The sequence below is a fragment of the Cornus florida genome, unplaced genomic scaffold (genome assembly GCF_030987335.1).
Source record: "Cornus florida cultivar Cherokee Brave unplaced genomic scaffold, ASM3098733v1 CherokeeBrave_3.0.0_Hap2_Chr05, whole genome shotgun sequence".
Lineage (NCBI taxonomy): Eukaryota > Viridiplantae > Streptophyta > Magnoliopsida > Cornales > Cornaceae > Cornus > Cornus florida.
The window spans coordinates 99,841,042-99,860,356 of record NW_026775575.1 but is presented as its reverse complement, the minus strand read 5'-3'; the positions used below and the strand labels follow the sequence as shown (position 1 = coordinate 99,860,356).

Sequence of the window (19,315 nt, the reverse complement as noted above, 5' to 3'; positions counted from 1 at the left end):
TTTCCCAGAGTAAAATGTAATAGATCTTAAAAGAAAGATCCTCTTTTTTCCAAATTTACCAACTTTGTCAAAATTCTATTTGAATTGTTTCACTGCTCAACGTACATTGGTTGGCTCAATACCTATTGTTTTACATGTTTCATGGTATAGAACATTTATTTTAGGTCTTGGAGTCTCATCTCTCTGGTTGCTTTATTTCCCTATTTTATCTGTTTGAACTCTGTTCTGTCTAATTGTCTGCTTCTCCACGTGTAAGAGGAGTCATACATGAGGCAGGTTGTGAGAGTTTGATTTGCTTTGTTTAGCTCATTGCTTTTGTTGCACAAGATTGTCTAACAAAATATAGAGTTTGAATGCGACTTATTTATTAATTATTTTATAAGCAACTTTAGATGTCATTGCATTTCACAGATTGTGGTTTAAATGTTACCCCTTATTCTTTCTACATCATCATTAAATGTAATGTGATACGTTTTGTTGAATGGATATGAAGTCCATTGTTTTGGGAATGAAGTTGACATTTGGTTTTGTTGATCAGCTATGAAGTCCAGGGTTCTGGTGATGAAGTTGACATTTGGTTTAGCAATGCTGTTGGTCGACCTTGTACTTTGTTACGATGCTCTGGTTTAAATAATTACTTCTGCTTGAAGAAGAGCAGAGGTGTCGGCATGTGCAGAGATGATGAGACTAAATTGAATTTTGTCAATGAAGCTCCGTTTCTGCTAATATCTGAGGAAAGTGTATCTGACCTCAACAACAGATTAAGCTCCAGTATGTTCTAATGCATCTTTCTTCTCACACAGTACCTACTTGGTTAGGAAGTTTCTGACATTTTTGAAGAAGCTCACTTTTCAGTGTCTTCCTGAAGTTTTCTATATATGTTGAGCTTATCTGAAAAGTTAATGTGGAGATGCTTTATGTTCTTGCTAATAGCATGCTTTATATTCGTGTTAACAATTCCAACACTACGGAAAACATTGTGGAGAGACTAAGTTTCCATGGGACTTTCAGATATGCCCAATGCTGGGATGCATGACTTGTCTTTGTTGCATACAAGTTATTTCCTCAGTTTTTATTTGTTTATTTATTTTCTAGCAGCCAAGTGTCAACCTTTTAGCTCTGAATTTGTTAGATATGTAAATGACAGATAGTCTTGGTGTTTACAGTTTCTCATTTTTTATTTTCAGTTAAACGTTGGGTTTTATCAACAAATGTATGTAAACTATTTTCTTTGTTTTCTTTTTTGGTAGCAGATGTACAGATAGGCCCTCATAGACCTCCCACTCAAGTCAATCCGATGAGATTCCGTCCCAACATTGTTATATCTGGTGGTGAACCGTATGCAGAAGACGAATGGAGAAGTCTTAAAATTGGAAAAGATTTTTTCAGGGTAAGTTCTAGCTATAAAAAATTGAGCCTCCTGACCTTGTAAATGTTTGTAGCTGTACTGATGTCTGCCGTTAACTTTCTACTTCCTCACACGTTCACGCATTTTATTGCCCATTTCTTCCATGTTCCATATGGTACGTTTTATTTTAATCTCTTTCTCGAACTGAAAACTGTTAAAAGGGAAAAAGTTTCCCCAAAATGATAGTTATCGTCATATCCATGTCTGTTTTGCTGATGCATTGGTTATTTATCAGCTGTAAGAAAAATGCCTTCTTACTATTATTATCTTCATGTGCAATTTTTTGGTTTTCTTGTGTGGGGTAAGACACTAAAATTTGGAGAGTTCAGGAGTTCAAATCTATCCTTAATGGTTTCTTGATAGCCCTATGAGTTGATAGGTGTTCTTTATCCTTTGTTGGTTTAGAGATTGGTCGTAGGTTTATTTTCTATTTTTTCAAGATATCTTAACAATTTTTTTTTTTTTTTTAAAAAAAAAAAAAAAAAAACATAAGTAATTGAAGAAATTTATGGTGATGATTGTTTGGTATTTTTACAAAGCCAATAAATTGCAAGCAACTCTCTCTGTCTCTCTCTCTCTCATGATAGATCAAAATTTCATAGCTCATCTATCTTGAGCATTCTTATGCAGTCCCTAGGTGGATGCAACCGTTGCCAGATGATCAATCTCAATTTTCAAGCAGGAGAGGTGCAGAGGTCAAATGAACCTTTGGCTACTTTAGCATCGTACAGGAGAGTGAAGGTCAGCCAGAATTAACTCGCTAGGTCTATTTTCAATTTTCGTTTGTGATTGTTTGTGTTAAAAAGTTCATTTTGGGAGCAGGGGAAGATTTTCTTTGGGATACTGTTGAGATATGAGAGCAGCAATAAAGTGGGAACGGGTACAGACTCATGGCTTCGAGTGGGACAGGAATTGCATCCGAATTCCGACCCACCCTGAGGAAATATTACAAGTGCCCGTTTTATAGAATTAATTACATTTATCCATACACAAGATACCATGCTGAAGAAGGAAGACAGTGTGGATATTCTTTTGTTAAAAGCATTATTTTTGGTTGTTCAGTTGGTCTCCTGCTGTTCAAATCAGGCTTGTAGTGATGCTATACGAACCTCATCTTTATTCTTTTGTATTTGTTATCATATTTTAGCTGTATTTGTTTTTTTCTATTTGGGACCATTTGAAAGTTATGGAAAGGCTGTCACTGTGAATTAATACAATGATAACCTTTGCTGGGTTATGATTCGATACGTGCGTTCTCTTTTTTATTTATTTCTAATTTTTTGAAAAGTGAATTATTTTTAATTACTTGGTTCATGTAAGTTTGGGTTGACTGATACATTTTCAAATCTTCAAAAATTGAAGATTGAAGAAAAAAAATGATAGACTTTTCAGCCCAAATGGAACTAAAAATTTGGGTAAGAGCCGTCTCAAGTTTATTGACTGAGGAATTGAGACTGATTTTTGCTTCTTCCTTGTATATTTTTCAGGTCTTCCCTTCTTCATGGACGATTGACTTGTTGATAGATGTGAAGTAAACTATTGATCCTATGTTAAATCCATCCTTGCGGCTACCTTGTCTTTACATATATCTATCACTATGAGGTTTTACCAATATATATATATATATATATGGGGGTTAATTACACAAGACTTCTCTAAAGTATAAAAATTTGCATCTAGTAACCATCTAGTAATAATATAGGAGGGTGATATGCAAATTTTTATACTTTAGAGAAGTCTTGTGTAATTAACCCACATATATATATATATATATATATAGTCTTGTGTAATTAACCCACACACACACACACATATATAGGTTAATTACACAAGACTTCTCTAAAGTATAAAAATTTGCATATCACCCTCCTATATTATTACTAGATGGTTACCATGCCCATGCTTTACAGTTGTGGTGTAACGAATTCGGACAAATATCAGTATAAATTGGCAGGTTCATGGAGGTTTGTAACGGTATCGGATTTTTGAAAAAGGATTACGAACCGATAAAATACGATAAACATGATGGTAATCAATATGAAATATTTAAAATATTGTAATAACCTCTTGGAAAGTTCATCTAAAAATATTTAAACAGTTGCACATTTTGAAAATTCCAAAATACCCAAAAAAATCACTGAATTATATATATATATATATATATATATATATATATATATGGGTGAATTGCACTCACAAACCATAAATTTTGCATTTGTGTGGTATAGATCTAAAATTTGGAACGTGATACCAACGCACTCCTGAAACTTGGCGCGATATCTACATAGAGTCTACATCGTGTGTAATAAATGCAAATTTTAAAAATGTTATTGTAATTCACCTTATATTTTATTATGTTGGATCGAATTGTTATTGCATCAGATTAATTATAATCACGGTTGATGGGATTTGTATTAAAACTTGATCGATTGATAAGTCCATGTGACCAGTTGCAATTTTGACAAAGAGTGTGTGATATATAAGGCGGGAGAAAATGTCTAGCTAGGGTTGATGGGTAGCTTTCGTGCAGCAGAAATATAAATTAATTCGATTGCAAGAAAATTTCCATTTGCCTCCTTTTCTTCGTATTCTAGAAGCAGTAATAGTCTATTGTTTTCACATATTATAATATATATATATATATATATATATATATATATATATATATATATATATTGCAACAGTACATTTTGATTTTAAAGGATGGACTAAGGAATATTACCCTGAAGTTTATTCTATTTTATATTTTTGCGTAAAATATAATCTAAGTTGAGGTTGAAAAAGAAAAGGAAAGAAACATGTTTAGTCAATTTGCGGTCTTTTTTGTCTCTTGTAAGTTTTTAACCAAACTTATATATATACCGAATTGTTCAATCCTATATATATATATATATATAAAATACTCCCAGACAACTAACCATAGATTTTTCTCCAAATCGTTGGTACACTTCATTTTCCCCCAGTTTTGGTGGAGAAACATTGTGTCAATTGCTTCTGGTCAAACAATTGGATTGTCTAATACATGTTCTTTTTCTTCTTCTTCTTTTTTTTTTTTTTTTTTTTTTTCTTTTTTAAATTGTGGTTTTTTGAAGTTTGAAATTTTTTCATTTCTTATTTTGGCGCCAACACTAGTTTATGTGGTTAATCCATTTTCAAATCCCATCTTTTATAATCACGTTTTGACTCAATTTTCATTGCATCTTGGAGCAAATAATAAATAAAAGGAAAAGTATGATCTATGAAAAACGATGAAGAATCAAATTTTTCTTTAATTTCAAATTCAATGCAGTGATTGGTGTTATCAAAATACTTAATATATTATAGAAATGTATCTTAAGGTTTGAACAAATACCATACTGATTTATTGTTTGAATCTCTCCCAAATTCATTTGTTGGTTGTCAAAAAGCGACTTTGATTATGAAAAGTTAATAATGCCTTCCATAAAGCTATTTTTATACTAGGTAAAGTAAAATTGTCATTTTAAAAAAATTTAATCACTGAAAAAAAAAAAACGTATTTTAGTTAGATTAAAATAATAAACACTAAACAATCGGTCCGTGTATAATATATTCAAACTTTAAAGGAAATTAGTATAATTTATTTAATAATAATTTTTACAACGTAATTATTTATTTATATATTGCATTTACCACATGCACTAGAGTAGATATATATATATATATATCAGATATTGTAATATTTTTATTTTTAAAAAAAAACTGTATCGACCCCACACCATTTAAATTTAAAATACAATTTAAAAGCCAAATCTCACGCACTTGTCATTCGGACTTATGCCAACACCACTAAGTCTATTGGTGGCGCGACTTCAATAATAAGTTTGGTGTACCCCACCCAATGACAAAAATAAAATAAAAAATAAGTCCAGCACGTGGCCAAGCAAAAAAACAGAAAAGGTCCAACACCGGGAATAGTATTGTCAATCGAACTGTATAGTTGGAGTAAGTCAAATTTGTGGTTCTTAAAAATCAAACATTATTGGCTTATTTTTGACATTTTCTTTGATGGCTTAATTTCCTCCATGGTCAAAGTGTCATGTGACTTTTTATTTTATGTTTTTTATGGGTAAGTAAATGTCATGAGCCTTCTGGAAGGCTCCTTCTTTTACTAACTTGTCAGAGAAAATGCAGCCTTCTGTAAGGACAAATTTGCCCTTTTGAGTTTGAAAATTTATGACTGCTGACTTCAGATGCTTGTTTGGTTCTATGAACTGAAAATTTAAAAATTGTAGTACAGTATAAAATAAGAATTATTTTCTAAAAATTCAATTTAAAAAAAGATAGATTATTTTAATAACGATTTTTTATAGTTATTTTTCTAAAAATAATTTTGTGTTATTGATTAAACTCTCTTTTTTAAGGGTCCTGAGGGTTGAATCTTAAATCTGATACTTTATGAAATAACAAGTCCAAATAACTTACTGGAACGGGTAGGTTATTTACACTTAATGATGGTCAAATCTTAAATCTGATACTTCATGAAGCAACATAACTGAGTGGTTTACAGTAACGGGTGGGTGTTTCGAAATCCAACCCAAAACCTTAAGCGGTTAAGTGAGACTAACACACAACCTATATGAACTCATTCACTTTTTCATCGGGATTAACATTCCCCACCCCCCACCCCCCCAACCCGAACAAGCAAAGCCCGAGTGGTTGGGCAACTTTGCCTACTCGGGTGGCTGACCCGAACCCCTCCTGGCCAGGCGCTTGGCGTTGCACCGGAACAAAGAATGGATCTGACTCTGATACATGCAACTATAAAATGTGGGTATTTCGCGATCCGACCGAAAAGCTTAAGTTGCATACATACCCCATTCACTTCTTCATCCAGATCCAATACGAGACAAGTCCACCTTATAACATTTACCATTAGAGCCAACACCTTGAGTTAAAACTAGGGTTGCAACTCGAGCGGGTTTGAAGTATAACTTGAGCCCAACTCATTATATGAAATGCTAAACTCAAACCTAACCCTAACCCTATCCTTAACTTTAACTATTCAACCCAAGCTCAACCCATCCTTCTACTTTTAAATTCGGGCTTGCAACTCGGGCTTAGATTCTCGGTTAAAATTTCGGGTTATTTCAAGTTACTCATATAGCTAATCTTTATACCGAAATTTAATATAATCTTAAATTAGTTTTATATTACATTACTCTTAAACAAGAAGAAGTTTAAAAACTTTTTGTAAATTTTTAATAAATTATAAACAAATTTTTAGAAAATTAATTCTCCTAAATTTTATATATAATGTATTTAAAAGTAAAAATATATATGAAAAAAATATTATAATTCGGGTTTGGGTTGACTTGAGTTGCTAGCATTTCAACCCAAGCCCAACCAGCACTTTAATCCAAGCTCAACCCTAATTAAATTCGGGTTAAGATTTTTTAACTCAAGCCCAACTCTAATTGTAAAAATGATTGCCCAAGCCTGTGAAAAATCGGGTTGGGCTCGGGTTGGGTTCGGGTTGCCTAACCCAAGTTGCACTCCTAGTTAAAAACATTTATTTACTAGTCTGGAGTTTGAATCCGGGTCTTTGCCCTGACTAATTCCCGAGGCACGTGCAAAGTGCCCCTTCCATGCGGATCGGGTAAATTTTGGTCTTTTACTCGCGAGCATGGTACCAAGGAATTATTTACACTCAATAAGGCAAACCCAAGTGGCTTACTGTAATGGGTGGGTTATTTACACTCAATGAGGGTCGAATCTTAAACCTGATACTTCATAAGGCAACATACCCAAGTGGCTTACTATAACGTGTGGACGTTTCGCAATTCGACCCAAAACCTTAAGCGGTTTGGTGAAGCTAACACCCAACTCATATATAATCATTCACTTTCTTATCCAGATCTAATGTGGGACAAGTCTACCTTGTAACATTCTCCTTTACCCAAACAAACAGTCGGACTACCCTGCCTATTCAAGTGGCTGACCTAAATCCCTCTAGGCCGGGCGCCTAGCGTGACACCGTAACAAAGAATGTGTCTGGTTCTGATGCTAACTAAAACAGGTGAGTACTTTGTGATACAACTCAAAAGCTTAACTATTAAGTGCGACTAACATCCAACCCATATATATACCCATGCATTTCTTCCGATTGTGGACAAGTCCACCAAGTAACACTTACCATTATAGCCCGCAGCTGGAGTTAAAACCATTCATTTACTGGTCTGGAGTTTGAACATAGAAGAGAGCTAATCATTCCGTTCAGTTCTGCCAATGAGCGTTAACTTTCATGTGTTTAGGAAGTGCAACTTTCTTACGTCTATAAAGAAGAGGGCTGTAGAAAGTCACGTAAATGCATCAAACAGTACTCCATTCGAACCTATATTTGGAGTGTTTGGTTCACTTTAACAATTATTTTCTTATGTAAATCATAGGCAAGTCGCTTGTTTTATTCTCATGATTAGGAACTTTGTTTCATAATTAAATAATGATAGATAGATAGAGCAGCCAAACTCAATTATCAAAATGGAGGATTGCCCAAGTTGCTCTTCCATTGGATGCATCAGAGAGTTGCAAAAATCATTATTGGATCCCTGTAATGCATGTAGAGATAGAAGACATGACGACACATATATTGGAGAGAACGATAGAAGTCTCTCACGTGCATCTCGTCCCCACATGTACAAATTAGCTGAAGGTCAAAAATGAGATGATGAAATTATGAAGTGCATGTAGAGTTGCATATATGGACAAAGTAAATCATAAGCTAAATTGAGACTCAAGAAATTTACAATGGGTTAAATTCATTTAGATCCCTTCTGGTTTGTCTATACTTTAATTAGATCCCTCAAATTTGTAAATGTTCATTTAAATTTTATGTTAGACATTGTCATATGACCGTGTTAAAGAAATGAATAAAATGACTAATCTATTCAATGTGGAATGAGAGAGAAAATGTAGGAAAAATGTTAAATTAATTAGAGGGAATAAGGAGCATAGTTAGTAAAATACGGTACGAAAAAAATACAGGTACGAAAACGTACAAGTATAATTCGATATTTTTTTTAAAATATGTTTAAAAAATTCGGCAAAATAATACGGAGACGTAAAAATATAAATACGAATACGTACGTGTATAATACGCTATATACTCTAAAAATTCGGGATAAAAAATTCGGTTATACACATCTTATTATTTTCTTATATATATATATATTTGTAAAGACAATAGAGAATATGTAACAAATAATGAAATAAATATATTACAATTAACACTAACACAATAATCATAAAAAAAAAAATTATAAGTATATAATGTAATATTCTACTAAAACATCTAGGGAGTGTGGTGATTTACAAACTTCTAAAATAATAATAATAATAAAGATATTAACAAAATTTAAAAGATCTCACAACAAAACAAAAAATCTATAAATATCTACAAACATTAATAAAACTTATGATTCTTTAAGATTATAATGTTCCATAAATATATATATATATATATATATATATATATATATATATATATATATATTTCATTGCTTTGATTAAATATCATAATTGGAGTGACAACAATAAGAGATTGCACAACAAATAACATTATTTTGATGGCTTGAAAGATAATGGCTATACCAAGCAAAAGAGGGTAGAAAATACAATAGTTTGCACAACAAATAACATTATTTTGATGGTTTAAAAAATAATGGCTATACCGAATAAAAGAGGGTAAAAAAGACAATATTTTGTATTTTAGAAAAATACGTTATTAGAAACGTGAATTTTGTAAACAAAAATAATAATAATTAGGTTACAAATTAAACGGAGCAACTAAAACGAATAAATGAATAAAAGCGTTAGATACGGAGTGATTAAAAAAAATGCGTATTTTACCGTATCTTTCAATTCTAATCGACAAACGAAAGTATTTTTTCAAAATTCGTACGTACGCGTTTAATTCGCGTATCATACGCGAATTAACTAACTAGGATAAGGAGGGCAATCGAATATTATAAATTACTTTTTTAATGATGTCAACAAAAACAATCTTTTAACCGTTACGTGGGGCCCGCAGGGGGGTGGTGGGGGACTAGGGAGAAAGATATCCAAATTAATCTAGGGGGTTTAACTTACATATAGACAATCTTAGGGGATCTAAATAAATTTTACTTTTAAAATAAAGTGCCTCTGGTCTAATGCATGGTTTGATCTAAGGTGCATACGGTTCGGTTTGGTATGGTTCTTGGCTAAATTGCAACAAACCATTCTTTACGGTTCCTAAAAAATTGAAACCAAACTAAATTGTGAAAGACCGCTCTGGTTCGTTTTGGTTCGACGGTTTCCTTTAGATAAAATTGGGTAAAAAAATCAGTTTACTTTTTTGAAGAAAAAAATATATACATAGTAGGAACAAGAAATTAACAAAATAATATAATTGAAATTGTAAATTGTAATATAATATATAAACTGAGTAATTGTAATTGTATTCTTTATATATAATATAATGGAATTGTAATGTAAATTGTAATATAATATATATACTAACTAATTTTAATTGTAATATAATACAATATATATATATATATATATATATACTGGAATTTTAATTGTAAATTCTAATTCTAATGACGGACTATAAATTATAATTGTATATTGTAATATAATGGAATTGGTTTGGTTTGGTCCTGTTTCAAAGGGTCTAGAACTGGAATTGAACAGAAATTCAATGGTTCCTCAATTTTTGAACTGAGACCAAACTGTTGAGGAACTGGAATTGAAGCACCGATTCGGTTCAGTTTCGATCATTTCTCTGATTCTATCCGTTAGCTTTTTGTACTCCTAATTTGATCTTCTCTATCTAAAAAGAAAGAGATTGAGAGTTCAAGTCCTCTTATAAGCATGTTGTGAGTAACGAGTCTGTGTTTACTTTTGTTAATTTGTTTGATTTTGTCCATAAATTGTTCTGGGGTTTTAATTTTATTTAAGTTTATTTTTGCTCTCAAGAACATATATTGGGCCTTGCTCAGTCCCTATCCATTCATTGGCCACACCGTCGCATTACATTCACACACACACACACACACATATATAATATAAGTAAGTAGTTGCTTAAATTCTGGGTGCTCATGCATTTGACCGGGACTTGTTCAGCTAGCTTTAACTCCATCACCTTCTCCTTCTTTTCAAGTCTTCTAGTAATCAATAAAAGACTTCTTCTTAAGTTCCAAAAATGTTTGGTTCCTCAAGACTCACAGAGTCAAAGCTGATGACTTGACCAAAAACAGCCCTAGTCTAGCCCCCCCCCCCCCTCTCTCTCTCTCTCTCTTCCCCACATTATTAAATCTCTATTTCTCTCTCTCCCCCCCCACATTATTAATAAGAAGAAGGTTCTTCCAAGTTCAAAGCTAGTAATGTTAACACTATTCTCCCAAAAAAAACAGAAAGAAAGTAATCTTTAAACAATATTTTCAATCCCCCCATTCACACACACACACATACACATACACATACACACAGAGGTGGGCATGGAAGTAGTAGAGAAGATGAGCAGCGTGGGTAGCAGCAGCGTGGATGGTGGTGATGATGATGATGTTCCTCTTCCTGGGTTCCGGTTTCATCCCACAGACGAAGAACTTTTAGGGTTTTATCTTCGCAGAAAAGTTGAGAAGAGGCTCATCAGTATCGAACTCATCAAAGAGATTGATATCTACAAATATGATCCATGGGATCTTCCAAGTATGTCATAAATTATATCCTTAATTTCTTTCAACTTCTTTACTCTCTCTAATCTCCTCCGATCCTTCAAATTTTTTTATTGATATTGTTTTAAATATTAGATAAATACAAGAGAAATATCTAGGATTTCGTTCAAAGGATCTAAAGAATATATATATATACACAGAAATATATATATACACATAGGTGAAGTGGTGCTTGGTGTTTAACAAAACAGTAGCTGTTTTTCATAAGATTTAAGGCTTGTTTCTTGTCAAAAGGACGATTTATAATTCTAGTACTCCACCTTTGATAACATAACATGCATATTGAGATCAATAAGCCCTAAACTAATTTTCATCTAAGAACTAAGATGGTCACATCTCATGTAAATCTTTCACCATATTCGTAACAAGTGCATGTGTGATCGGTCCGGCCAGTACTCATACACACATACACTGATACACACACAGTATATATATATATATATAGAGAGAGAGAGAGAGAGGATTATGATATATCACGATCGATAAGGGTTTCAGGATATGGGGCTATTTTTTATATGGGAAAGCTTTCGACTATCGGTCGTAGTTATGCATGGAATTAATCAACTTTTGAGCTAGTTGTATGGGATGAAATTCTAACCCTTCAATTTGCATGAAATGGAACTTTGATATATATATATATATGCCCTTCATGTAGAGAGGATCACTGAAAATGAAGCTTTTTTATATTGCGATATGAAAATATATACACATACACGAACAAGATATATCAAAAGATAATTATATTTCTAGGGTTGATCACTGCCGATACTTCATAATTTTTTGTTGTTATACGAGGAAAACAAAAAATAAATAAATAAAAAGGAAAAACAACAATACTCTTTTTTTGTTTTCCATTTCTTTGTAAATCAGTAAATAATTCTACCACTTTATACACCATTTCGTTGATGCAACCAATGGATAGCATTGCACCACCTCAGTCATAAAAAGTAAAGATTGACTGTTATTCACTGGATATCAGTGATCCCTCGCTCTCTCTCTCTATATATATATATATTGATGGAATATTTGTGCTAACCTAGTTTGTAAAAAATGCAGAAGGTAGTCCAGCAGGAGAAAAGGAGTGGTATTTCTTCTGCAAAAGAGGCAGAAAATATAGGAACAGCGTAAGACCAAATAGAGTCACTGGATCTGGTTTTTGGAAGGCTACTGGGATTGATAGGCCAATATACTCTTCCGGTGGAGATGGACGAGAATGCATTGGCCTGAAGAAATCATTGGTATACTATCGAGGAAGTGCCGGAAAAGGTACCAAAACTGACTGGATGATGCACGAGTTTCGCCTCCAACCCGCCGATGACAAAAGTACTAAACACAGTCATGATGTTATAAACATTGCTGATCAAGAAGCTGTAAGAAACTAACTTCCCTATTTCAAATCAAAATTTAGTCATAACATGGTGTGGAGGGAAAAATATTGGTGTGTTAGATAAAAAATTACTAGGTACCTTGGTAATGAACAGTTTTCGGTTTTTTGAGATGAAAACTGTGTCTTAAAACATCGATCTTTTTTTAGTTATCTGAAAATAGTTTTATATTTTTTTTAGTTCTTGAAAACCTTACCCTAGGCCTCATCTAATAGATACTCATTATAATTGTTTCTTATATATCTAATGGGGCGCTATATTATCAGTACTAAAAAAAAATTTGGTGTTAGATAGTTATTAATTAATTATGTGTATATTGTATGCTTAATATTAATATTAATCTTAATCTTCATGGTACGTATTGCAGGAAGTTTGGACACTTTGTCGAATATTCAAGCGAAATGTGTCATATAGAAAGTGTATACCAGATTGGAGAGAAGTATCAGCTAAACGAAACGTTGCACCTGTTTCAGCAAGCTCGAAAACATATAATACAGTGGAGTCTGATGATCATCAAATTCGCGAAGGATACATTAATTTTGGAGCTCCAACGATTAGACAGAACGAAAAGATAAAGCCGTCTGTCAATGAAACAAACTATAACCGGCAGTTGGTTGCAGGCGGCCAACTGAGCTCCATCTATGAAGCTCCATCAACAGCGTCCAGCTCGTGCTTCGTGAGTACTCCAGACGTGAATGAGCTCATTAAGTATGGTGATTGGGATGAGTTAAGCTCAGTTGTTGATTTTGTTGTGGATCATCCATTTCGTCTGTAAACGTACGCTTGTGTAATTTGAGTGGTTTCGTGCACTCATGCTTGGGGAAGGTGAACTCATGTATGTAATAGAGGAGTCAGGATATTATTATTATTATTATTATTATTATTATGTTTAATTTTACTTTCATGATCATATGTAATTAGTGAAAATCATATAATCTCAAATTACGTAATAATTTCTCCCTAATTGATTTAATTATTCTCGTCCTTTAATATTCTACTGGGCTCTGTTGTGGTACGAATTATTGTGCCACTGGAAACTCATTTGCATAGAGAAATATAAAATGAATACGTAAATTTCCATCTGCCGTTCTTTAAATTTTTTTTGGGTAAGTAAGATGAGTTATATCTTGACCAACACGCTTTTTTGAGTCCCATACAAAAATATATAGAGCGGATATGTCTAATTTTGGAATTTTGGAATTGAGTAAGGCCAGGAAAATTAGCTGCATTATTTCAGTAATTGCTAGATCCTAGGGTCTTAACCCAAATTTGAATAATATGATTTTTTTAATTTTTAAAATAATTTTCATTCTTATGTTTAAGAATGGTTCGTACTTGGGTATATCAAGTTGACTAACGAAGTTCAAGAGGCTCTTTTTTTTTTTTTTTTTCCAGGGCAACAATGAGATTATATACACACCCCCTCTAGACCTCTCACACCACAAAAAATGACCATTTAATCCTTTAATTTGGTCAACAAATACATAAAAACGTGTAAATTATCAATATAATCCTATAAACTAAATTTTGAAGGACCAAAATAACCTTCATTTATTTATTCTCTTGCTCCTCACAACCAACATGTAGAACTACCGTTACCACCTCAACATTCATAAACAAACACACCCAATTATTATTATTAATTTTTTTTTTAATAAGACTCATTGCAGACCTTTTCTATAATTCACCTTGTTTTTTTTTTAATTAAGGTGAGTGAGGGTTATTTTTGTCAATTAATAGGCTTGATAAGTTGTGAATTAACTGAATTTAATAATTAGGGATAAGTATGACTTTTGAAGCTTCAATAGTATCAATGTGAACAAGTGCGATAATTGATTGTTGAGTTGAGTGATGGTAATTGAAAATTCAAGAGGTGTGAGTGCAATTTACCTTAAAATATATATATATATATATATATATATATATATAAACCTAAATTACCCAGATCAATGACGTGATCCGGTCGATTAGCACCAGGGCACCTTCGATAAAGTGCTCGTACTTTTTAGGGTTTATTATTATTATTTATTTATTTATTTTTGGGTAGGGGACATTCCCTCCTTCCTTCTCTTCAATTCCCTCAATCCAAACGAGGCACAAGGGAAAGAGTGCCTGAGACGGTTGAGACTTATAAGACCGGACTGGTCACGGCTCACCACATGAGAGCAATTTCAAAATTCCTGGGCACAGAAAAGAGGCAAGTGAGAGATTGTTATGGATCGCAAAGATAATCAATCTCCACAAGGTTCGATTTTACTTCTCTAATCATCTTTTCTTTACCAAATTCCAACTGGGTAATCTTTCATCACTCTCTCTCTCTCTCTCTAAATTGCAGGTGAGACGGCTCGGATTCTGGTGGAATTCCTGGAAGTGGCCATCACTTGTATTGTTTTTCTCAAAGGAGTATATCCACCTGGTACGATTTTCTCCACTCAATTCCAACTTCATTTTTCCTATTTTTATCACTGTCCGACCAAGAATGCCCCAATTTCATATAGCTTACTTATTTTGAAATTTATGCCCACAATGTCAAACACCATTGCCTACTCATCAGTGTGTGTTAGAAAATTTAAATATAAAAACTTACTAGTAACATGGTATCAGAGTAGACAACGTCCTGAATTCAAATCTTATAATTAAAATTAAAACTAGTGTTGGATCAAAAGAAGGCCATTTATTGATTGAGGTTGTAGTGGAACTGAAATTCGTGATGGGTTTTGATGTTTGCAAATGTTGGGATGTAGGTGCATTTGAAAGGCGGCGATATATGAATGTTGTGGTTCAGAAAGCTCGACACCCTCAGCTTCAAGAATACGTCAATTCTGCTGTCACTGGACTCCTTCCTTTTATTCAGAAGGTTTTTTCTTCCATTCTTTTCTTTGTTTAAATTTCTTTTTTTTTGCTTAGGTAAATACTCGCACACACCCACAAATGCCCACTATGGGGCTCCAAAAAAATGATTTTTTTTTTATTTTATAAATATGCAATTGGATACCCTATGTGCATGTTATTTGAAGTGCATATACATATCCGCATTAATCTTGCACGAGTATGTGTTCATGTGTATTCATGTATGTGTCTGGCAGTGTGTGCGTGTGCGTGTGCATGTATTATGTGTGGTTGTGTGAGAATGATGTATATTGGCTGTGCATAGATGTTGCGACATTTTAAGTAGTGTCTACACTCTAAGGAGTGGATTTTGTACTCTTTAATGCAATGAGAAATAACATGGAACATTTCCGTTTCTATGGGATACAGATGTTGCAATGACAATGAGTAGTTAATCCATGAACCAATCAATTGTAGTTGTGAGTAAACATCGTGACTATTTGATTATGGTAGATTATGGAAGCCTATGCTGACATCTACTACTTCACCTGTAGGCTGAAGGAAGTGAAGTTTGTTGCGTACATATGCAGATATAGGTAGAAGGGTGAATGCGTAGTTGGGTATTGAGTAAACTGGTGCTGTACTCTTCTATTTGACAAATTGTTGATGGAAGCTCCTTGCGTATTCATTCCATTGCTGGTTGATGTACCATTGAAATTGACTAAAACAAACTTGGCTTTTTATTAACCAGGGACTGGTGGAGAGAGTTGCGGTTATTTTCTTCAACATTAAAAATATCCCAGTGGAGAGATTTATTTTCAAGCTGAATGTCAACCAGTCTTATGGTTCAAAGGTGGAAGAAGCTGACCTGGAGTTCTCTCTTCGATCGTTCTTGGTCAAGCTTACAGTATCAGAACCTCTCACAAATACTCTACCTCAGGGTAAGTGCTGAATGTAAGCCACTTTGATTATATAATCACCTCGTTGAGTTTTGGTAACAGAATTCCCTATACTAGTGACTTAAAACGGGTAATTATTTGGTACAATAGTAGAAGCTCGGGTTGCCAAAGCTTGAAAACAGGGTTCGAGTCTCATAACAGTCACTTTGTATAAAGTACTACCAAAAAGTTTGGTTAAAATCTGGTCCAATCTTCCCAACACCCCGCATTGGGAGAATTACTCAGTCAGTGATGGACCTTTTTTTTTTTCCCCTCTCTCTTTAACTTAGTTAAAGCTGATAAACTCAACGTCATTCGCTAAATGCTTGCGTTTTTGCTTGATTTGGGAAGTATATTTGGGTTGTTAGATTTGCAAGACCTGATCAAATGCTTTAGGTGTTTTCTAATCTTTTAATAATGTACTGTGCTTTTTTTTTTTTTTTTTAAGTATTGAGATGGGAATTGGGTCTTCAAGCTCTTATCGACTTGACAGATTGCAGGTGGGAGATAACAGCTTACTTTCGCTCTCTCCCTCAAGCTAATACAAGCAAGGATGCAGACTTATGGATCCCAACAGACACAAAGCAGTGGCAACAACCTCCTTTAATAACACCTATTAAATCAATGAGTAGTGAACCCCTTTGTGTGCAGCTATATTTGGAACATCCAAGTTTCTCTGAACCAAAGCCTTAAGGAGAGTACAAGACAGCCACTGCAATCACTATAAAGCAGGTAAGCCCTCTCTCTTTTTTCTCTCTACATATATATATGTTTGTTTGTGTGTGTGTGTGTGTGTGTGTGTATCTCTACATATGTGTGTGTGTGTGTGTGTGTGTGTGTGTGGTGTGTTTTGGCCATCTATGTGATCCAGAAACCCCAAGCACTCAAATAGTAAAACTTATCCATTAAGAAGCAAAACTTTACATTTAATGGTGTAATTTAGAAAAGAGCAAGTCTACTATGAGGGTGTTCTCACTAAGTTTATGTTCTCAGTATTGTAAGGATACACTCACTAAGCTTGCATCCTTGTAACAGTTCTTGCTATCCAATGGTTATAAGGGTGTTAACTTGGTGAGAGTTTCCTCGTGATATATATAGATAAATATATTTTTTCTATTCTTGACTTAGCCTAGAAATGAGGAATATACAAAGAAGAGTGGAATGCAACTTAAATAAATAGATATTGAAAATTAATATGAGAAGGAAAAAAAAAATTAGAGTGGAGAACATGCTAACAATCGATAAATGAGATTATCAAGTGTCAAGCATTTCTTTTCTTCTCTCTTGAATTCATCTAGATAACAAATAATTTATATTTATAAATCTATATTTGTGTGTGAATGGAGAGTGTGGGCCTTGGCGCAACAGTAAGATTGCTCCATTGTGACCTGGAGGTCGGGTTTGAAACGGAAAACAACCTCTTCTCATCCGGAAGGAAGGCCGCATATATTTGACCTTCCCTAGACCCCCGCAGTGGCAGGAGCCTCATGCACTTGGTTAGCCCTTTTATATATTTATGAATGGAGTATTGATATGGATAAAGAATACTTTTTCTTCTTTTTCTTTTTTCTTTTTTTATTTTTTGCTACATTTGAATGTTTAATTAAGACAAGATTTATTGGACTTTAAAGGGCCGCGTGTTATTTTAAGTGTTTTAAGAAAAATTGGGTTCTTACCATTAATAACCATTTCTATGTAACCATAAAAATAAGGGATTAAGAAAAGAAAAGAAAAGGGGTGGGATGGGGTGGGGCCACCTCTAGCTCCATCTGATGGAGAGGTTGACATCATCAGTCTCTTCATCGAACGGCTATGAGAGCGTGAGCTCAGTGAGAGTGCCCTCATAGTAACTATCATAGAAAAATCACGACAACATAATCAAATATTATTGAGGTGCAATATTATATTGTTGGAGTTTAGTTGTTGTAGTCACTAGAACAAGTTCTTTGTTAGGGTGGTAAGTATTGAAAGCTGAGGAGAGAAGCATGCTTTCTCAAAATAGGGAAGCGGGAAGTGGCATGTTCTGAGATTGTTGTTACAAGAAGCACATAGCAAGCCTGAATGTATAGTGTTGGAAACTGAAACTAGAAGCTTTAGACCCAAGATGTAGTCTTGAAGTGAAATTATGATATTTGTGTATGACAGTAAGCATGAATTTCAAAAGAAAATCCACGGAACTAGAGAAACATTGGTGTTTCTTCTCTGCAGGAAAATACCATTTTTATTGAAAAAAAATGAAAAATTATTACATTTTTTTTCTTCCCCAGGGCAGTTGGAAGATTCACTGCTGCTCAAGATGTGTTGGCACAAGAATTTGATCTCTGAATTCTGACATTTTGCACAAGGATCCTCTTTGGCTAAAGCAAGGGTGGATTTAAGAAGACCTGAAGTAGAGGTACAGATGATTTGAAGTGTACTTAAACACGGGGATTAGTTTAGTGTTGTGCCACTGCTAAAGAAGAGTAACAAGTCATAATTACTGCTAGTGTAGTGATGATCCGAAAACAATTTGCAATGAAGGTAGATAGAAGTTGTTTGAGAGCTTGAATGAAGCTTTATTTCTTTAGTTGGTTATTGTACTCTTCACATACTAGTTCCACATGTTATCTTGCATCTTTTATGTGTGAGTTTATTTTTAATTGTATGAGCTATTACAAACATTTGTCTTATATTCTTCTGTGAATGAAACTTCAGTTTTTTGCTTTTCTTCTGTGGAGGGAACTCTTCATGTACGATACTGATTGGATCCTGGAATCAATCATATTCAGGATGATCTTCTATTTTATTTCTCTTAAACCCCAGAAAGGGTGAACCAGAATATGTTTAAGTGTTGGAGAATAATTATTATAGGAAACTTAAATTACTCCACATAATATTGCTCTAGGAATATTGTGGGAGTGATTTTAGTCTATGATAAAATATGATTGGAGTGATTTATGGCATTGATTTTATGAATCCTCCATTAATGTATTTTCCATATTTATCGCTTTGTTCTTTCACATATAAATAGAGGTGATCATT

At 33.6% G+C, this 19,315-nt stretch overlaps 3 protein-coding genes across 5 annotated transcripts in view; all 3 read left to right on the top strand.

The window, feature by feature from the left end:
- Window positions 1–2,651, top strand: part of LOC132307953 (molybdenum cofactor sulfurase) — a 34,458-nt gene extending 31,807 nt beyond the window's left edge. The window contains exons 19-22 of one of the 2 annotated variants that reach the window (XM_059805862.1): window positions 539–771; window positions 1,254–1,390; window positions 2,039–2,149; window positions 2,231–2,651. In XM_059805862.1, the coding sequence (XP_059661845.1) occupies window positions 539–771; window positions 1,254–1,390; window positions 2,039–2,149; window positions 2,231–2,347 (598 nt within the window). In that variant the 3' untranslated portion in view covers window positions 2,348–2,651. Of the gene's footprint in view, window positions 1–538; window positions 772–1,250; window positions 1,391–2,038; window positions 2,150–2,230 lie in introns of both variants that reach the window. The other variant, XM_059805861.1, reaches the window with a different exon arrangement.
- Window positions 2,652–10,726: 8,075 nt separating this feature from the next.
- LOC132310406 (transcription factor JUNGBRUNNEN 1-like) lies at window positions 10,727–13,477 on the top strand. Its single transcript, XM_059808580.1, has 3 exons — window positions 10,727–11,116; window positions 12,199–12,512; window positions 12,895–13,477. Exons 1-3 carry the CDS (start codon window positions 10,906–10,908, stop codon window positions 13,300–13,302), a joined length of 933 nt encoding a protein of 310 aa, XP_059664563.1. The 5' UTR covers window positions 10,727–10,905; the 3' UTR covers window positions 13,303–13,477.
- Window positions 13,478–14,574: 1,097 nt separating this feature from the next.
- Window positions 14,575–19,000, top strand: LOC132307952 (DNA polymerase zeta processivity subunit). 2 transcript variants are annotated; one of them, XM_059805860.1, is made up of 6 exons: window positions 14,575–14,772; window positions 14,863–14,943; window positions 15,272–15,384; window positions 16,108–16,297; window positions 16,788–17,026; window positions 18,567–19,000. In XM_059805860.1, the coding sequence occupies exons 1-5, from the start codon at window positions 14,742–14,744 to the stop codon at window positions 16,985–16,987; spliced, it is 615 nt and encodes a 204-aa protein (XP_059661843.1). In that variant the 5' UTR covers window positions 14,575–14,741; the 3' UTR covers window positions 16,988–17,026; window positions 18,567–19,000. The 2 variants fall into 2 exon arrangements, with proteins under 2 accessions (XP_059661843.1, XP_059661842.1); XM_059805859.1 differs by having other exon boundaries at window positions 14,576–14,772; window positions 18,562–19,000.
- The last annotated feature ends 315 nt before the right edge of the window (window positions 19,001–19,315 follow it).